This window comes from Hypoxylon trugodes (genome assembly GCF_022578975.1).
Source record: "Hypoxylon trugodes strain CBS 135444 unplaced genomic scaffold F4822scaffold_6, whole genome shotgun sequence".
Lineage (NCBI taxonomy): Eukaryota > Fungi > Ascomycota > Sordariomycetes > Xylariales > Hypoxylaceae > Hypoxylon > Hypoxylon trugodes.
Genome location: NW_026250021.1, coordinates 2,172,469 through 2,190,867, shown reverse-complemented (window position 1 = coordinate 2,190,867; position 18,399 = coordinate 2,172,469). Strand labels below are relative to the sequence as shown.

The 18,399-nt window shown below is 46.9% G+C and overlaps 5 protein-coding genes across 5 annotated transcripts; 4 read left to right on the top strand and 1 right to left on the bottom strand.

The window, feature by feature from the left end:
- Positions 1-1,620: 1,620 nt before the first annotated feature.
- On the bottom strand, positions 1,621-2,987 carry F4822DRAFT_407688 (uncharacterized protein). The gene is made up of 3 exons (XM_051458520.1): positions 2,518-2,987; positions 2,184-2,465; positions 1,621-2,123 (listed from the first exon to the last, which is right to left on the bottom strand). The coding sequence occupies exons 1-3, from the start codon at positions 2,763-2,765 to the stop codon at positions 2,081-2,083; spliced, it is 573 nt and encodes a 190-aa protein (XP_051313596.1). The 5' UTR covers positions 2,766-2,987; the 3' UTR covers positions 1,621-2,080.
- Positions 2,988-3,484: 497 nt separating this feature from the next.
- On the top strand, positions 3,485-4,961 carry F4822DRAFT_407687 (glycoside hydrolase family 75 protein). The gene is made up of 3 exons (XM_051458519.1): positions 3,485-4,089; positions 4,149-4,486; positions 4,540-4,961. Exons 1-3 carry the CDS (start codon positions 3,927-3,929, stop codon positions 4,807-4,809), a joined length of 771 nt encoding a protein of 256 aa, XP_051313595.1. The 5' UTR covers positions 3,485-3,926; the 3' UTR covers positions 4,810-4,961.
- Positions 4,962-5,710: 749 nt separating this feature from the next.
- On the top strand, positions 5,711-7,974 carry F4822DRAFT_293113 (glycoside hydrolase family 125 protein). The gene is made up of 3 exons (XM_051455063.1): positions 5,711-6,461; positions 6,521-7,467; positions 7,588-7,974. Exons 1-3 carry the CDS (start codon positions 6,147-6,149, stop codon positions 7,859-7,861), a joined length of 1,536 nt encoding a protein of 511 aa, XP_051313594.1. The 5' UTR covers positions 5,711-6,146; the 3' UTR covers positions 7,862-7,974.
- A 2,211-nt stretch (positions 7,975-10,185) lies between these two features.
- On the top strand, positions 10,186-14,007 carry F4822DRAFT_407683 (autophagy-related protein 13-domain-containing protein). The gene is made up of 3 exons (XM_051458518.1): positions 10,186-11,053; positions 11,116-11,214; positions 11,280-14,007. The coding sequence occupies exons 1-3, from the start codon at positions 10,826-10,828 to the stop codon at positions 13,758-13,760; spliced, it is 2,808 nt and encodes a 935-aa protein (XP_051313593.1). The 5' UTR covers positions 10,186-10,825; the 3' UTR covers positions 13,761-14,007.
- Positions 14,008-15,226: 1,219 nt separating this feature from the next.
- F4822DRAFT_407681 (uncharacterized protein) lies at positions 15,227-18,396 on the top strand. Its single transcript, XM_051458517.1, has 5 exons — positions 15,227-15,559; positions 15,623-15,783; positions 15,859-16,632; positions 16,684-17,014; positions 17,065-18,396. The coding sequence occupies exons 1-5, from the start codon at positions 15,517-15,519 to the stop codon at positions 17,895-17,897; spliced, it is 2,142 nt and encodes a 713-aa protein (XP_051313592.1). The 5' UTR covers positions 15,227-15,516; the 3' UTR covers positions 17,898-18,396.
- The last annotated feature ends 3 nt before the right edge of the window (positions 18,397-18,399 follow it).

The window sequence follows — 18,399 nt, the reverse complement described above, 5'->3', positions numbered from 1 at the left end:
GCGCAAAAAGGATTCCAGGAAGAGACTGCAACTAGAAGGTCGCCCAAAAATTCACGGGTACCAACGGTCATACCCACCTATACCTCTTCCCCAACTTCATGTAGCGTTAGCAGATCGCCTTCCCCAATGCCTACCTAGGTACCTAATCGGAATCTTAGGCCATGTTGCCCACTGAGCCCCCTCCTTGCCTACTACCTAGATATTACGGTGGTAGGAAAATATACTGGCATTGATTACCTTAGGTAGGTAGGTATATACGAGAAACTTCACCTTGTGCCTTACAGGTGCTACATTTCAATTAACAAAAGAATCCCTATTTAATAAGATATGCGTAACTGAATTAACTCTCCTACTCTAGGGAAAAGTATTATTATCCTTCTATTTTATTACAGTATAAAACTTATAAAATATATATGGCAAGATTTCTCATAATGAATGTTGATAAAATAAGAGTTATCAATAAACACATTATCATATAGTCTTTGCTCTCCAGTTACATATGTATTTAAGATACGAACGTACCTATCTAGGAACCTAGGTATACATCTATACTCATTCTTGGATGCTACATGTCTTACATATGACGTAAGGTTAGGTAGGTAAGTACCCCTAAGTAGGTACCTAATGTATTTACTTGAAGAGAAATTTAGATCTTTTCTTCTTTCTTCTTCGTTTCCTCTCTTTCCTTGTGTCTCGTATAGTCTTGTTACTATCTCCGCACCCCGTACAGAATTATCCTGGCTGAATTATGATAAGGCCAACTATATTGGGGGATTAATAATTATATTATTGCGTAAAAGGAGCGCAAATAACTGCTACAGAAACTACCATACATCACTAGCCCCCTCACCCTAATAACTCTTTTGTTTTTATGTTTTACGCCTAAGCTCTTGTTGAAGATAATATGAAGATCCCTCAATACTTTCTCATGGTGCGTTGTTCCATAGGTATAGTTAGACTACTGACATTGATGAAAAGCTACAAACCAAAGGTAAGCATAGGAACAACCGTAGCAATAAAAATTAAAACTAAAAGACAATGCTAATTGTTTAAATAGTAGAACCTTTATAGAATAATGACTATGACTTAGGCGGTAAATGTGATGAAGCTTTCGAGGGGCTTGTGAAGAGGTTTGGGAAAATGGGGGTTGTGGTTTGAAGCAAGCATCGCAAACCTGCCAATATTGAATGTTAACTATTCATAATGCCTTTAATCCTTCGTTTTTCATATATTTCAGACTCTCTCGTACTTGTCTGGGACGACCCTAGTGTTACTATCTTCAATAGACAATAGCGTCGGAAGTATAGCCATGCGAAGCGTTGCACCATGAAAGATCTCAGGGACCTATATCGCAGTAGAGGAGGGTCTGGACCTAAGACAAGAGGGCAAAAGAAAGATCTATTTATCTATGCGAAAACTCCTATAGCGTCAACTGACGTATTCCTCGTGTCGGTAGTCTTGCTGTATGGGGTGATACGCCATAGTGGTCGGAAGAACCCCCTATTGCTATGGAGAAGAGCCTGGGCTTGAGACATGGAAATCAAGGAGCTGTTAGGGTAAAGGGGCCAGCCGCACACGCGTACCAAGATCCCTGTAGTAGTTATTTACACTCTCTGCGCAACAGAGTTAGTTCCTCCCGTATACGGTTGGCTCTGTGGCACATAATCATCGAAATCGTGTATGATTACTCGTGATTAACTATTATTGCAACTCAGTCTACACAAACATATTCAACGCGTGTTAATAAACCACACATTCTTTCGAAATTTAGTTTTGTTGTTTTGCAGTGAACCTACCTAGGTATCCATGTGCTTAGTGTCAGGAACATATAGCACACAAGTGTGCATTACCTAATTAGGATTAGCGTAGAGACAATTAGATATACAAGGAGGTGCTTCGCACCTCCTGAAAAGGAGATAGGCCAGCGTTAATAGACCTTTCGAACCACCAGCTACGTTGCTACTGCTACGCAGCAGCCTACCAGCTACCCCGAAGCAGCCACTCTACGATTGATCAACCTCACGGGTCTCTTTCTTCTGACACTTAGGTAGTTCGAATGAACCCCCGACCTCACCACCCTTTAAAGAGTCTCCGGCGGTTTAGTAACATTGGTCAGCTTATCGCTATAACATTTATTCGTAAGTTATCCTTTAATAATCCAGGTCAACGTTTTTAAGGCTTACCCGTTGAGCTTCTTCATCAAAGCGCCGAGACCTTCATGAGAATAATCCTTCTCATTCCACATGTCCTTATGGTAGACCACTTTCTCGTTAGGCTCCGCGCCCTCGAGCTTCAAGCTTACAAGGCTATCTGCAGTCTTAGATGCATGTATACCGATGAAGGTATACCTATGCTTCTGCTTCCAGACAAGCTCATGTTCTGTCGAAGATGTGACCTCCGTCCCTAGTGACTCTAACTTACTGAAAAGCTTCGGGAGTCCGTACCACTGACCTGCTATTTTGTATCTGGACACAATCAACTTTTCGGCCATGATATAGACATTCCCCTCACACGTACCTGGTATCGCAGTAACTAAAGGGGTCGTCATAAACGGCCTTCTCGGCGTAGACCTTCATGTCTTCTTCCGACGCGCTTCCACAGTACAGATTGAGTATCTTTTGCTGGATCATATTGCGGGACTCTGAGATAGGAATAGAATTTTCCGGGTGGGGAGTGTAATCAACCTCCCCATTTACATTGCGAGGCCTCTCAGGATGGGCCTCCGCGCCTCGTTGGTCAGGGTGCGGTGACGTAGATGAAGGCATTTCGTGAGCACGGTGACTATTGGGATAAGGGAAGATGAAATAACATTAGGATGACTCTTTCGGGAAAGTGCAATAGTTGGTTATTAATTCGTAAAAGCAAATCTAATCATGATATTATTAGTAGTGATGACATCATGACTGTAAGGACGCCAGCGACCGCCCGAAGCTCGACTCGCCACATATGAAAGGTGAAGAGAGACGAACTCAATTATACGGTTCAGGACTCAGACTAATATACTTGGAGTACATATTTGACTAAGCTTATTTATATTTACGACCAAAGATTCGAATGAGCCAATTAATATTCGTTAAAATGACCTCGCTTCATGTAATAAGCATTGGCCACATGGCATTGCGATGCGATATTCTCAATGCTATGTATCAACAGTTATAAAACTTTTGAATTACCAGTTTGATAAATGTTCATACCTAAACATTTACTGAGGTACTTAGTTCTAGCAGTATAAGTCCAGGTTTGGAAGGAGGTAGGACGTGATGGGATCAGCATGTCATGTGTTATTTATGCAGAGCAAAGCGACGCACCGAATCACCTATACGAGCAGGCCAATAGAGCAACCCGAATCTAAACTTGTCGACCGAAAACTGAATGTAGGATATAGTCAATTATTTTTGTAGCCCCTGGAATGCAGAGTTAATTCTTTGTAGATGAGTTGTTCTGAGTAGGATTAGGGGAACTCTGGTAAATATCGATGACATTGGGTAGATCGGTAAGAATATTGACGCCGTTGATGTCACCAATTAATCTGACTAAAACCAATCAAGGGTTTATTCATTGAGCATGCCCTTCTAATCAATTAATTGTTTGGTGTCCCTCTCTCAGCCGCATATATACCGGTATCGCCAGAAGGAGCCGAAAAGGGTATTTCTAATTATAGTCACCAGTCTGTCTAAGTAACGCTGAGTAGATTGTGGCTTAACGGGGGTAACTTGAGACCAAGACCCTGTAATTAGGTGTAACCATGTCTTGATGCTCCTTCTGAATTAGGACATCCTTAACTCATCAGCAACCCCTATATGGATTCATATAAATAAGGCCGAGATGTCGCGCTCATTGTGGTTTGGATTTAGAAACTACAAGCCGAACGCCAACAGCTGTAGATCAAGATTCGAAGACGACTTACTAGCTCACCATCCCGCAAAATGTCTGTCAAAAGCCTCCTCGGACTTTCCATGTTTCTTGGCGCATCTGTCGCTAGAGATGTACCCTCTAACATCAAAAACTTCTACAACAACATTAGGAGCCAAGGCCAATGTGGCTCAGCGCTAGCCTCGGGTTTCTACAGCGAGTACAACGACGACAACTGTAAGCGACGAACAGCTTCGGTATTGTATTCTTGGATGCGAAGCTAATAACTTATATAGCCTTCAGTTACTGTGGTGACCACTTATCGGACTCCAAGGTCATCTACATCACGGGAAGCAATGGTCAATTCGCTAACATGGACATCGACTGCGACGGAACGCAGGGGAGCGCTGCTGATGACGGCCGTTGTGGAAACTCGGGCGACACTCAGTCAATTACGTCCTTCGCCGACACTGTGAAGGGATACGGTAAGGGCGTTAACGACCTGGACGCGAACATCCACCCCTACGTTGTATTCGGTAACGTCGGATCCAAGCAGGGCTTCACCGAGTTCGACCCACAGGCGCACGGCATCAAGCCGTTGAGTATCATGGCTGTCGTGTGCGGCGACAAGCTGGTAAGTGATCCTGGCATCTGTTCGCAAAATAGTGATTAGCTAACCGGAGCTAGATCTACGGAGTCTGGGGTGACGAGAACGGCGACGATGGTGAGAAGTCCGTTGTGGGAGAGGCCTCAATCTCCTTGGCCACTGCTTGCTACGGAAAGTCCGTCAACGGCAACAGCGGCCACGATGAGAACGATGTTCTGTACCTTGCTTTCACTGGCGACGACGCCGTTCCCGGTAAGGATGGTGCTAAGTGGAACGCGAAGAACTACGATGAATTCGAGTCCAGTATCCAGAGCCTCGGTGATAAGCTCATCCAACGCATCCAGGCTTAAAGGAGAAGAGTCTCGGATGATAAAGGAAAAGATCACGCAGGGATGGATTCGGATTGAGAACGCAAGGAATCTTTCTCTTTGTATATAGGATAACTCCGAATATATTCATGAATGTGTCAAGTCCGATTGAATTTGGCTATGGTCATAGAACTAAATAGAAATGTTATTCTCGGACTGTGAAACACGCCACTTACGCCTCTCGCTAAATTGAAACTCCGAGGATGTCTTCAAATCACAATGAGGTGGCATCTATGTAAAGAATGATGGCTATCATGACCCAATTCTGAGTAATCATTACTTTTCTCTAAATGAAGACAACGATGAATTAACTATGATTATAAGGTGTTGATGTTCATGCTTGATTTCGCAGTCTGAGTGAAAAGAATCCAACGCGTTACGACCCGGATGCATGCTGCCAAGTCCTTTTGACAAAACAACCACACAAGCTGAGGGATCTGCAAGCATAACTTGTATAATTAATATGCAAATTAATTCAACAAAATTCCTATGAGCATGTCTGTCCCCGCATGGCGCGCTCTCAGCTCCAACACAAACAAATAACCCTGTCCGCCTGTCTCCCCGAAATGAAGCAACATGTCAGTGCTTTTTCAGTGGTGATGGAACATTGCTTACTGCCTAAGGTCTAGTGGATACTACTGAAGCACAGAAAGGTTATAATATTGTGTTCTTGGAATCCGAGGCCCTACGTTCCCCATGTTTACTGCTACGATTCACAGACTTTTTACCCCGACTGACCACGAGCCTCAAGGGCGGGGAAGAGTCTGATCGGTAAAGCTGTATGTATTAGGAAGCTCCTAAAGGTAGGATTCGAGCTTAAGAGGTAGAAACTGGGGTCGACCCATGTCTATGGTCCTACTGTCCTACCAATGAGTGCTGTGCCCCAGGTCTAGGGAATCGAATAATCGCTGGACAAGCAGTGTGAATTACGATGAGTTTACCGGCGCGGCGGCATTCCCCTTGACCTTCCCCGCATTCTCTTTGACCTATCTCGGCTTTATTACCATGAATCACTGCAATGAAGGCTTACCAAAAAAACGTCATATGCTCATTTGTACCCGGGGCAGATGCAAGGGTGATAAACATGGCCAGTCGCGGAGAACTCAGCAAGCTGCGTGACAGGGCTTGCTTGGCGTCGATCTGCGGTCTAGAAAGCACGACCTGAAGAAACAAAGAGTAGATCGCATTGATGGGTTCAAATATTACTGGGCGCCTGGCCTCTTTTCATTTTAGGAAGTCCTAGACTCACCTCTACACCTTTTCATGTCCTTGTTCACTCGTCATTGGGCATCCATCGGAGGCTCGTAGAATTAGGTGCAATGGCTCGTCCACTTCTGCTGCTCAGCTTCCTTTCTAGTTTTGTTTATATAGCATCAGCGCAATGTCCGGACTACGATGATTATGCTAAAACAACCCATGAACCTTTTTCAAAAGGAAAGTATGAGCTCTCGTATCAAAGGCCGGCGCCAGAATGTCGGAAGTTCAATCTTTCCGAAGTCGAGGAGTCCATCCAGGAAATGGAGGGATTGGTGACAGATCCTGATCTTTTCCGCTTATTTCAGAATTCTTTCCCGAACACATTGGACACCACAGTAACTTGGAAAGGTTTCGCCGCCGATGATTCAACAGAAGAGGTATTTCCATCAATTCTAGAGGTGTGATACTTATTGAAGTCATGTTGACCCCTCTCAAGCTCACTTTTATCACGACTGGAGACATTGTAGCCATGTGGCTTCGTGACAGTGCGAATCAGATGCGCAGTTACAAGTCACTCCTAAAAGCCGATGACTCTACGGACTCATTAGCATCGTTATTCCGCGGCGCCATCAATTTACAGGCGCGGTACATTCTCCGAAATCCGCACTGTAATGCTTTTCAAGCACCCACGGAGTCCGGACTTCCACCGGAGAGCAATGGCTATGGAGACACAGATCAAGTGAAGCCACCGTACAATACAAGCTTCGTTTTCGAGTGCAAGTACGAACTAGACTCAATTTCAGCATTCTTACAATTATCCTACGATTATTACAACAAGACCGAGGATTCCGACTTCTTCGGCAAGTTTCAATGGATTAATGCGATTAAGACAGTTCTCAACACCACTCAGGCTTTACTTATAGGGACTTACGCTGACGATGGGTCCGTCAATGAGTCGCCGTATACTTTCCAACGAGAAAGCACCAGCGCAACAGAGACGCTTACGAATTCAGGCGCCGGCAACCCCGTAAAAGGCGGAACGGGATTGGTCCGCAGTGCATTCCGTCCATCCGACGACTCAACCATCTACCAATTGTTCATCCCGGCCAACATGCAATTCTCGAGCTACCTCGGGAAATGCGCCAAGATCATGGAGGCGCACGACGGGGAGCTAGCGCAGCAGATGAGCGACTTCGCATCCAGCGTGCGGGACGGCATCGAGACTTACGGAAAAGTGCAACACGCCGTTTTAGGCGAGATATACGCGTACGAAGTCGACGGGTTCGGATCGAGCAACCTTATGGACGACGCCAACGTCCCGAGCTTACTGAGCGCACCTATACTGGACTACCTAGACGCCTCGGACGAGACATATCAGAACACGCGCAAGTTTGTGCTTTCGACGTGGAACCCGTATTATATGCACGGGCCTGTGCTGAATGGGTAAGTTTTGTTGTTTGAACGGGGCCCCACGGGCCTTATATATGAAACCACGATTGCAGAAAACAAAAGTGAGAAAAGATAAAAATAATAAATGCTAACCCGTGTGTGCGTGTGCTCCAGTACCGGTGGTCCACATGTCGGACCCGGAAAAGCGTGGCCGATGTCAATCATCACGTCACTCTTGACTTCGGACAACGACGACGAGATCGTCGCGGGGTTGCAGGCGTTGGTTTCGTCCACCGATAGGCTGGGTTTGATTCACGAATCTGTAGATACGTTCAACGCATCCACATGGACTCGGGAGTGGTTCTCTTGGGCCAATGGGCTTTTTGGCGAAATGCTGCTGGGACTGAAGGATAGAAAACCTCATTTACTCGGGACAAGCTTCCAGTAGACAGATAGGCTGGGTAGATATGTGAGTTCTAGAACTGTATATACTACTGTATGTATGTAGGTATGTATATGCGAGCTACCTAGTCATTAGAGATGTCATTTATATTTAATCGACACGTCACCCCGTAAAACGGCCAGGTGGTAGTGGTGGTAGTGGTGGCGGCCGCTTTCACTTAGATCTGCTGACCGGATCTAACATCATAGGAGCATTTTCGTGCTTCACGACATGCTGCAATATGCTACTCTTATAGCGAGTGAGGTGGCCCAATTGCATTTGATCCGAGCTTGCCGTAAAGAATTGCAACCGCAGGCTTCTTCGCGTAATAACCAAGGGTTTCCTAACGCAGGAACAATCTACAGGCAATGTATGGAGTTTTCACCTAGTATGTAGGGGACCTTATTAAGGGTATTATTATATGACTGACCTAAGCTGATCAGATGAACCGGTGTAAATGTTACCTACTGATACCGTCCAACAAGGTAAGCGAATACTCATCTGTGAGTGGATTAGACCTAGGTAACTATTAAGTAATTCAAGGCACAGTTATCAAGGGGCCAGAATTACTTCCCCTTTGATGAAGGTCTCATTATTGTCTCGGTAGCAGTTAGCTTCGGTAGACGTATAAGTAAAGTAAGGGTAGGGTGTATCGACATAGCTAGACCCAAGCTAAGTACCAATCATAAGAGACTTTGTCCACTTGGAGAGAGCTTGAAATCCTGCGGCAGGTGACCGACCAATGACCTGATAGGTACAGGAACAAGTCCCCGTTTCTTGTGTCCTGGTTCTGCCGGTTGTGGGGTATAGGGGGCTGCAGCAGTGATGCCGGCGTGCGTTGGCCGTGTGCCTGTGGCCTCCCTAAGCTGCAGCTAATCATCTAATCATGGATGACAACAGCTAGAGAATGAACACCTACAGTAGGTTACGCCCTGCCAGGCACCTTGGAGGGTAGCTAAGAGAGAACGACCAACGTAGGTCCCAGCCAGCCACACCTTTTTTACCTGGCACCTACGTAGTAATAGTTAATCAATCGCTCGATCCATAACAGATTATGGTTGCTGCAAACTTCCGTCGTCCAGGCGTTGTGGTACTCCCTTTCTTTTTTTTATTTTTTAATAGCTTTTTCTTTTTTTGTTTTTCTTTGCATTGTTTGGTCTTTGATAGTAATATATTAATAGATTGTAATATGGAGTTGAATTAAATTCATTAATAAAATGACATGCATAAGTAAATAGATAAATAGGATTGTTTGCGAGCTTCTCGTGCACGTTTTTTGTTAAAGATTCTTTTAGTTAGTAGGGAGGTCTTAGTCTTGAATCTTAGACCTTACAACAATTGAAGCTTTGACGCTAGTACAGAATAAGAGAACAAAGTATATTCGTACTGTACGTGACGGGTAGTAGCTACGTACAATCTGCATCTAAAATCCATTTGAAGCACAAAAACGGTTAGCATAATCGTCATAGCCGGCCAATCACGCGACACTATCTTGTAGTCTTGGCTTACTTTTGTCTAGTCCACCTTAGTCTTATCAGGCGGTCGGCTCATCATCCTATGTTTTTTTTCCTCTCGCTATCTTTTTTACTGTTGCTTCGGAAGTACACCAAGTACTTGTTCACTCACTCATATTCTTTACGGTCCGGACCGATGACGGATGGCCACAAGGTTCCCCTATGAGGTTTTGGGATAGATAGATAGATCACGAGGAGTGACCCGTCTGACTTATTATTCCGGCATTATCTCTTGATTCCTCTCCTTCTTTACTTTCTAAGGTGCTTGTGGTTTTACGTCTGTGTTATTTTTTTTATCTTTTTTATCCTTTCTTTTCTTTTTTAATTTTTGCGACTAATCACAACATACTCACGCAAGTGACGCCAACTCCGATCGGTTTGGAGGAAAGGAAATTTAGAACTTTCCTACCTACACCAAACTGAACTAAACTAAAATTAACTAAACCTTGACCTTGACCTTGAAAACGAAAAACGTCCCGATCTACTTCCGTCTTTTTAACTTTCTTGTCTAACGTCTCACACAATTCGACACTTTGACATCAATCTACATCTTCCTCTTTCTCTTTCTCCCATATACAATATACAAATACATATACATATACGCACACACCAACGCATTTAAACATCTAGGCGCATTTACTCGATTATATACCTACACACATACTACTCACTACCTATTACCATACTACCTACCACCGCCTATCGTCTATTACCTTCCTAGGCTACTACTTAACCATTCAACATGGCACATTCTGCCTAGCTTGCCTAGCTCTTCCCCCCCAATTCCCATTACCATTCCCACTCCCATCCACATCCACATCCACATCCACATCCACATCCTTATCCCCCATTCACCCTACCCTGCAGCCAACCCGCATCTAGTCTAGCAGAGCCGCCCGCCACGTTCTTCTGCCGGCTACCTACCATACAATTCGACTCATTCGACACCGGGCACACTGACAATAAAACCATACAACTCGCCGTATCATAATCGTCGTCTTATTTGTTCTGCACTGTTCTATAATTGTACCTTGTCCTTGTTTCTATGTATGTCTGCCTACGTGTTTCGACGACTCATCTAGACTAAATCCAACCTTCCATCTTTGCATCTGGTTGGCTCTTTTATTTTCATCCTTCCTATAAACCTGTGTATACCATAATCTGCCTACCTTGTCTGCCTATCCGCCCCAATTTCGACGTTACGAACAATGGATGCCAAAGTGCGGTGGCATCGAACTCCCATCTCCATCTAATCCAGTTGGATCCTCGTAAAAGACGCCCCGGCACACTGGCGACATCGTCGACATTGCGCTCTGTGGCACGATCTATCCGAGATCGCACACCGAGGTTGCGCATCGCCCGATCCAACTAACGAATCAATCATTCTATCCGCCGCCCTCTATCTACCTTCACTTTCCGTCAGGCTACCCGTAGCCTGACCCATACCGACCTCAAAATGCATCAAACTCCCCGCATTCCGCCTCGTACAGCCTCCCCCGCCTTGTCAGCTCAGACAAATCCCACACGAACTAACAACCAGAGAGATCCAACAAGCCCTGCCACTCGATCGCCGCCTAGGCCAAGCTCTGCAGTTCAAGATGGGGCTGCGATAGGAGCTGGTGGAGGAAACCGTGGTGATGGACCTAGTCGAGATTCCGTCAAGAAGCTGGATCAGATCATTCAGGTTGGTTCTCTACCTCCAATATTGCTGGCGAATGTTGAAGCTCACAAATAACCCAAATTTAGAATATCTATTCAAAAGCCGGTACCGTCATTCTGCAGACGCGAATACAAGTAACTCCTGTTCTTGTGGGTAGGACCCAGGAAAGAAAGATTAGTAGATGGGTAAGTCATCCTAAATAATCCTGTTCTACGATAAGTTCTTCCGTCTTACAATATTTCATCTATAGTTCTCGCTAGATACCGACGATATCGACGATTTCCGAGACGAATTTCGCGTATGGAAACAATGTGGTGGACTCGAGAATCGCCCGCCTCCCCTAATTATCGAAACCTTCCTCGATGCTTCTCGATTGAAAACCGGTCAAAGCCTTGTCATTCTGGACGAAAATGGAAAGAGGTGGGATGTTCTTGAGGCCTTGAACTCTTCCGACCAGTCTAGTGATAGCAGTTCTGGCCGTCAAGGAAGACCCGTTACGCAAGTTGTATTGGAACGATGGCGCGTCGAGTTGAAGGGAACACCGCCCGACGAACTGGTCGACTTTGGCACACTCCTCCCTACGGTATACAAGAAGGCCATAGTTCTGATGCGATCCATATACACAACGACGGGCATATTACCTGCCTGGAAACTTGCTAGAAATTCCAAGACGAAGGGCAGTCATCCCGCATTAACGGTTCGTTGTCGGGTCTTTTCAGGAGAGTCCCCAACTTACGGCTCGGATACCCTAAGGATACCATTATTCGACGGCAAGGAGAATCCTGCCTCGGATTATGTATTTGGAAACCTCGAAGTCCCCGTTGGGCGATTCCAGATTTCGGTGTCTTACCGCAACCACTGCAATTTCCAAGTTGTTGAGACTGAATCTCTATTGAGCTCTCGCATCGGTATGGCCATCTCTGATGATATGTTCAAGCCGTCATTACCTCATCGTGGTCATGGACGCCGCGATTCTTACGCTCCCGAAGTAGGGTCGCTCCCATACCACCGACATACACATGATATCACCGAAAATCAGCAGCGATACGGCAGCCTATCTACATTCCACGGCGAAGGACCAATAGGCACAAGCCCTATATCTGCCTTAAAGGCAGTGAAAGCTCCTGGCTCCGACACCAGTTCACCGCCTGATTCTAGACCTGCGAGTGTTGAGGTTCCCCAACATACCCTCCCTATTGCTGGCCATGCCCGACGACCATCCCTTAGAGGAATAGATACAGGTCGTCGTCCTTCCGTATCTTTCCAATCGTCTCCCTTTAAGCAAGGCTCTCTTTCCCAATCGCCAGTGACCCGAGTTCAAGATCATGATATCCCATCATCGCCTCAATCTCTCAATCGAACGTCGAATCTAAATACACATGTCCGAAACCGCTCTTCATTAACGGCTGGAATGCCGGCTTCTTTGCGAGGAGCACCGCCTCCCGCTGCGGACAATTCTATCGCTAGTTCACCGAGGCCATCCGCTTCTAATCGATTTAGTAGTAGCTTCACACACCGTCGCAGCCGGCCGTCTCTCAGCAGTGCTAGCAGAGGTGACGATGACCAGAACAGCAGTGGCAAGCAAAGCTTATCGTCGTCAGTCGCCCAGCCAGGCTCTGGCTTGTTGAATGAGATTGGCGCGGGCGGTAGCTCGGGATCTTTCCAAACCGATGATGATAACATTCAGGATTTCTTAAAGATGATTGAGAGTAAGAAGACGCTACAAAGTTTCGAGGCGTCTAGGAAGGCCGAATCGGCGACGAGGAAAACAGCAGCTCAACTCTCCAAATTCCAACTCATGCGCGAATCAAATAATGCTCTCACTGAATCCATGAATTCATCTATGCATCTACACCGCTCATCCAGCTCCTCAAGCCGACAGTTGGCTAACGTGCCAGGCATGTCAACGTCGACATCTCCTGGGAAACCGTTGTCGCCTCACACACCTCACACGCCGGCAATCCCATCTCGCTTAAGTGAAAACTCAAGCGTCGATTACGCACCGACTGCGAGGATTGCGTCGCGATCGCGAAACGTTGAAGGTCTAGCCGAAGAACCATCGGTCAGCACTCAAGCCACTCATGAGGGTACCACTGCAATTGACATTCCCACATCACCTCGACCCTATCCTCACGCAAGACGATCTAGTTCTGTGGCTCATCAAAATCGCGCACTAGTTCATGATGACGACGTCGACGCTCATCGTAGTGTTAGCCTTGGAGTGGAGGAGCGCGAGCCTCCTAGTCTTAGTGTTCTACTAGGAATGGGCGCTGCTGAAGCAGATGGTGCTGTGGACGCCCCTGGTCTACAGTCTCCCGCGGATATCAGAGCGACTAGTCCTGCGGATCTACTCGGTCAGGAATCAGAATCTGTTGAACGCGAAGTTCGACCTCCAGGCGGACTTTACAGCACATTCTCCAGTTCGCCTTACAGCAGACGTTATGGCAATAGCATTGGACGAGGGATTACGCCGCCCCAATCTGGAAGCGGCAGTCTGGCCGGGTCGAGTGGTAGATTTGGTAGAGGCTATTCCCGTGGAGGCGCAACCGGCTTAGGTGTCACTGGTACCGCGGCGGATGAAGCCGATGATGAGCCGCTCCTTTTCGACATGTCGGAAATCACTCGTGAGCAATCACGTCGCAGCTTGGAAGAAGGTAGAGGTGGTGGAAGCATAGGGTCTACCGGCGATAGGGGAGGCTACGAAACTAGTCACAGGAGTCGTCGTTGGTAACGACCTCGCTCTTTTACCCCAGTCGTTATAACCCAGTATAGGTTCGCATTTCCATGGTTGACATAGACCATTACGCAAATTCATATTAAATCGCAAGCCCATGGTGTAAGAGATGGTGAATATTCAGGGAGATCAGCATGGAGTTTCCATTCTACAAAACGCACACGAACACGTATCCACCCAAAGATCTACTTTTACACTTACAGAATGCCATTGTTATTTTCTTTTTTTTCTTGGATGATCAGGAAGTTTCGGAAGGGAGTTTTAACGGCATTTATTTGGGCGGGCATGATTACCCCTTGATGACGGCCGGAGTCTAGAGCAGGCTTTTTGAGGATTATTATCATGACGTGCTCGAGGAAGACCGTCCGGCGTTTTCATCTTTTTCCTGGGAAAGGGGTTTAAGAGGGGAGGGCTTCGTCGCAGAAATGGTTGGTTGGTTCTCTGCAACGTGAATGTTGCCTTCATTCGGTCTGAAGTCTAGGATTGCGGATATGAGAAATGCTATAAGTCTACCTATCTAGATGTAGTAGGTAGTGAGTGGTCTAGGGATAAGGACCCGTCTTTCGGAAAGCATCCCGTAGATGGAATAGAAAGCATATAGCGAGCCGTATGAGACGAGATGACTTTTCGAACAATTTTATTTTCGGAGAGTCTTATTTCGGCGGGGTGACGGATGGATATATGGATGTATGGATGTGTGTATATTAGAGGATGGGGTATTTAAGAGCCAAATCGAAGTACATATAAGGTATATATAATTATTTATACCTACTACTTATACATATCTAGATGTGAATGTGTAATGCATGTCACTATATTACTTGCGTGTGGATACATGTGCCTTTGTTTCTGTGGGTAGGGTCTTTTTGACATTTGACAATTGACAGCTGGGTCATTTAAACCAATACATTTTTCATCCACACGATTTAATAAATAGGGTCCTAGAATAATTTGTATCTGGTTCTATGCTGCGAGGCTATCTTGCGATTAAATCATGTTTTAATTAACCAACATACGTTCGATATTGCGATTTGCCTTCTACTCCGCCTTGTAGGCTTGGGGCGTTATTTAATATGTTGAGCGAGCGAATATTGAGGCGCAGTCTAGTCTCTTGTCAATATTGATAGAAAATTGAAAAGTATTCCAAGTATTTCAGCGTCATCGGATTGCGTGTTGCTTTTAATAAAAAAGGTGGATGCGGTACCTCGTTAGGGTGATAAAGCGAAAGCGGTCGTTCATGGGCGGGGAACTCTCGAATTTACACCCCTGTTCTAGGCTGCTAGGCTGTTAGACAGACCTAGCATTGCCCCGAGGCTGGGGAGCTAGAACGCTAAGTTGGGTACATTGTGTACCTAGTTCCGACCAACTAGGGGAGCACGCAGCTGGGCACAGGCCAACGTCATCAATCCCACTACTAAAGTACAATACGTAGGTGCTCTCCTCTAGGCTGCAAGCTATCCCATCTGTGATTGTACCTCTCCACCATTGCCCATTACCACTACCACCATACGTTATCACTTACCCCATCAATTAATTATTCTTTAAACTACAACCTTTACATCTACAACTACCACTACAACCACTACACCACCCATAATCATTCGTTTGTATTATTCGCCTCTCACGACAACGACGAAATACGTAACATAATACTACCGAAGCAAAGAGGAAATCAAAGTCTGCTTTAATATCGTCAAATTAGCATTCGGAGATCTTACGGATTGTCTAATTTCTCCCCGTCACGCTGCCCAGCATGTTTCGGGGAACAGCCATCGGGCCTTATGACGAACTAATCGGTATGTAACCTCCCTTTAATGAAAAAATATGTGGTCGCAGACTAATGTAGTTACGATGAATAGCCAAGGCGACAGACGAGAACCTCACTTCCGAAGATTGGGGAGCTATCATCGAAGTCTGCGACAAAGTTACCAGCGACCCGAATGGCCCTAATCAAGCTGTTCAGAGCCTGATAAAGCGACTGGCGCATCGCAACGCTAATGTTCAGCTGTACACTCTGGAGGTATATCGAGACCATTCATAACATAATTATATGTATTTCTTTGGACCTAGAGCTAACCGTAGCCTCATTCGCTAGTTGGCAAATGCTCTCTCCCAGAACTGCGGCAAGGGCATGCACCGCGAACTCGCCAGTCGCGCCTTTACAGAGGCTCTACTAAAACTAGCCAACGACCGTAACACACACCAACAGGTCAAAGTGAAGATCCTAGAGAGGATGAAGGAGTGGTCCGATATGTTCAACCAGGATGCCGATCTGGGTATTATGTACGACGCCTACTACCGACTCAAGCAGACGAACCCGACACTGCAACCACCCTCCGCCCCACAGAAGACCGGTCTCACCGACGTAGATCGCCAGAAGGAGGAGGATGAACTACAGATGGCGTTAAAGTTATCCTTGCAAGAAGAGGAAAAGAAAAAGGTCGTTACTCAGCCTAGTTCGTCTGTTGCTGGCCCGAGTGTGGGAGCAGGACCCAGTGCGGCGGCTAGTCAGCCTGAAGCAATACCCTCGCATCCGACCGGTACAACCGCCGCTACGGTATCGCGAGTTCGCGCCCTTTACGATTTTATACCCTCCGAGCCTGGCGAGTTAGAATTCAAGAAAGGCGATATCATCGCTGTTCTCGAGTCGGTGTACAAGGATTGGTGGCGGGGTTCGTTGAAGGGCAGAACGGGTATCTTCCCGCTGAACTACGTCGAGAAACTTGCGGATCCGACACCTGATGAGCTTCAACGTGAGGCGCAGATGGAAGCTGAGGTGTTCGCTGAGATTAAGAACGTAGAGAAGCTCTTGACATTGTTGAGCACATCGAATGCTTCGCCAAGGGAGGAGGATAACGAGGAAATTTCGGTATGTTCTCAAATAGCGCTTGAGTGTGTACTTGGTTACTAATAGCTACAGAAATTATACCACCAAACGCTTGCGATCCGACCCAAGTTAATCAAGTTAATCGAGAAGTACTCTCAGAAGAAAGAAGACTTCACGCAATTGAATGAGAAATTCATCAAGGCTAGAAGAGACTACGAATCGCTATTAGAATCTTCGATGTCCCACCCACCTCAGCCGAACTACCACCAATACGCACCAAGACCGCTCATGACCCCTGGATATGGTGTTCCGGGAGGCCCAGGCCCCGGCCCGGGTCCTGGTTTTGCTCCCCAGGGACCACCCCCTGTCCAACAAGAGCCTCAACGATTCTATACACCTGCGCCCCAAGGACCACCTCAGCAAGGTAGGTGAAACATGAGAGCCTTCAAACGAACTAGACTTACATATACTCAGAACAGAATCAATACCATCAACCTACATCCCCGCCTCCTAACTTCCAACGACCAACCCCGGCACCCGCTCCGTTCTATTTGCAGGGTGCGGAAGTTCCCGCCCAAGCGAGTCAACCACCGCCCCAGCAATATCCGCCGAGAGACCAGCAGCCGTCGCGGATAGCCGTCGGAAAGCAACCCGCTCCACTTCAGACCTCGTCTCCACCACCACAAGCCTACCAGGCGTACTCCCAAGCTCCGCCTCAAGCAGGACAGCGACCTCAGAGCACTTACGGTAACCCGCAAGAGCTAGCCACATCTGCATACGACTCCCCAGTCGCAACCACGGGGAACATCGGTCGATCCGATACCTATACTTCATCCGTGTACTCCCAAGAGGACCCGTACGCCTCCAGCCCGACAAACCTCGGTCCCTCCGCACCCCCCGTACCCGTCCCTTCCGCTCCGTCTGCCGCTGCGCAAGGCGTTCCGACCCCTCTAGCGATCGCTTCGCAGCCCCATCCCTCCGCGCCGGCCCCATCGGTTCCACCTGCGCAACCGCAATACTCAGCGTATAATCCCCAACAGCAGCCGCAACGACAAGATTCCTTCGATGCTCCGCCTCCGCCCCAACCAACAGGCGCGGCACCCCCGATCCCTCAGCCGAGTCATGTGATGACACCCCCGCCGTTACATCCAGGTGGCCCGGCGTTTGATGCGAGACAGTCGTTGCCGAGTCAAGCTGTGGGGCAGGGACAGCAACACCCGCAGTATAAGGCGTATGTACCGCCTGGTGTGAATGTGGGCGAGCCGAGTGCGCCGCAGGATTTTTATCGGCAGGGTGCTGCTTATTAGAGGATGATAAAGCGAGGTAACTCAGGCGAAAAGGGGAAGGGAAGAAAAGTGCCTAAGTGACGCGGAAGCGAGAGCGAAGTAAAGTGGCGTGCGATTTAAGGATATATTCATACGTTCAAGGGGGCTCCTATTTGGTCGTGGCGGCATTCCAGCTTAGTCGTTGGCACATTGCATTGGGCCGTATTGGTTGCGTGGGATGAAAGAGAAGCAGAAGTTGATTCCCGGTGCAGACCTGAATCTACCAGAGGAAGAAGTGAAGAGGAAGTAGGTGGTAGACACGTATGTAATTGAATGGGGAGAGATACAATATCAATGTGAATTTTGAAAATTATTAAGATATTCGAAGGCGGTTCGACGTGATATTGTAATTATGGTTGACCAATTTGGTGAGGCTATACGATGAGGACAAGTACATAAGTACGTACATATGACATCTTCAGTGACACTCTTACAGCTTGTAGAGATGCATTTTTCTTCTAATATATATAATAACTGCATTTAC

Bases quoted from the DNA above. Each gene is read 5' to 3' on its own strand.
- F4822DRAFT_407683 (XM_051458518.1), top strand. From the start codon at position 10,826: ATGCATCAAACTCCCCGCATTCCGCCTCGTACAGCCTCCCCCGCCTTG. The intron at 11,054-11,115 runs GTTGGTTCTCTA...ACCCAAATTTAG, and splicing joins AGCTGGATCAGATCATTCAG to AATATCTATTCAAAAGCCGG. The intron at 11,215-11,279 runs GTAAGTCATCCT...TTTCATCTATAG, and splicing joins AAAGAAAGATTAGTAGATGG to TTCTCGCTAGATACCGACGA.
- F4822DRAFT_407687 (XM_051458519.1), top strand. From the start codon at position 3,927: ATGTCTGTCAAAAGCCTCCTCGGACTTTCCATGTTTCTTGGCGCATCT. The intron at 4,090-4,148 runs GTAAGCGACGAA...TAACTTATATAG, and splicing joins CGAGTACAACGACGACAACT to CCTTCAGTTACTGTGGTGAC. The intron at 4,487-4,539 runs GTAAGTGATCCT...AACCGGAGCTAG, and splicing joins TCGTGTGCGGCGACAAGCTG to ATCTACGGAGTCTGGGGTGA.
- F4822DRAFT_407688 (XM_051458520.1), bottom strand. From the start codon at position 2,765: ATGCCTTCATCTACGTCACCGCACCCTGACCAACGAGGCGCGGAGGCC. The intron at 2,466-2,517 runs GTACGTGTGAGG...GATTGTGTCCAG, and splicing joins TTTAGTTACTGCGATACCAG to ATACAAAATAGCAGGTCAGT. The intron at 2,124-2,183 runs GTAAGCCTTAAA...TAAATGTTATAG, and splicing joins TTGATGAAGAAGCTCAACGG to CGATAAGCTGACCAATGTTA.
- F4822DRAFT_293113 (XM_051455063.1), top strand. From the start codon at position 6,147: ATGGCTCGTCCACTTCTGCTGCTCAGCTTCCTTTCTAGTTTTGTTTAT. The intron at 6,462-6,520 runs GTATTTCCATCA...ACCCCTCTCAAG, and splicing joins CCGATGATTCAACAGAAGAG to CTCACTTTTATCACGACTGG. The intron at 7,468-7,587 runs GTAAGTTTTGTT...CGTGTGCTCCAG, and splicing joins CACGGGCCTGTGCTGAATGG to TACCGGTGGTCCACATGTCG.
- F4822DRAFT_407681 (XM_051458517.1), top strand. From the start codon at position 15,517: ATGTTTCGGGGAACAGCCATCGGGCCTTATGACGAACTAATCG. The intron at 15,560-15,622 runs GTATGTAACCTC...TACGATGAATAG, and splicing joins GCCTTATGACGAACTAATCG to CCAAGGCGACAGACGAGAAC. The intron at 16,633-16,683 runs GTATGTTCTCAA...TAATAGCTACAG, and splicing joins AGGATAACGAGGAAATTTCG to AAATTATACCACCAAACGCT.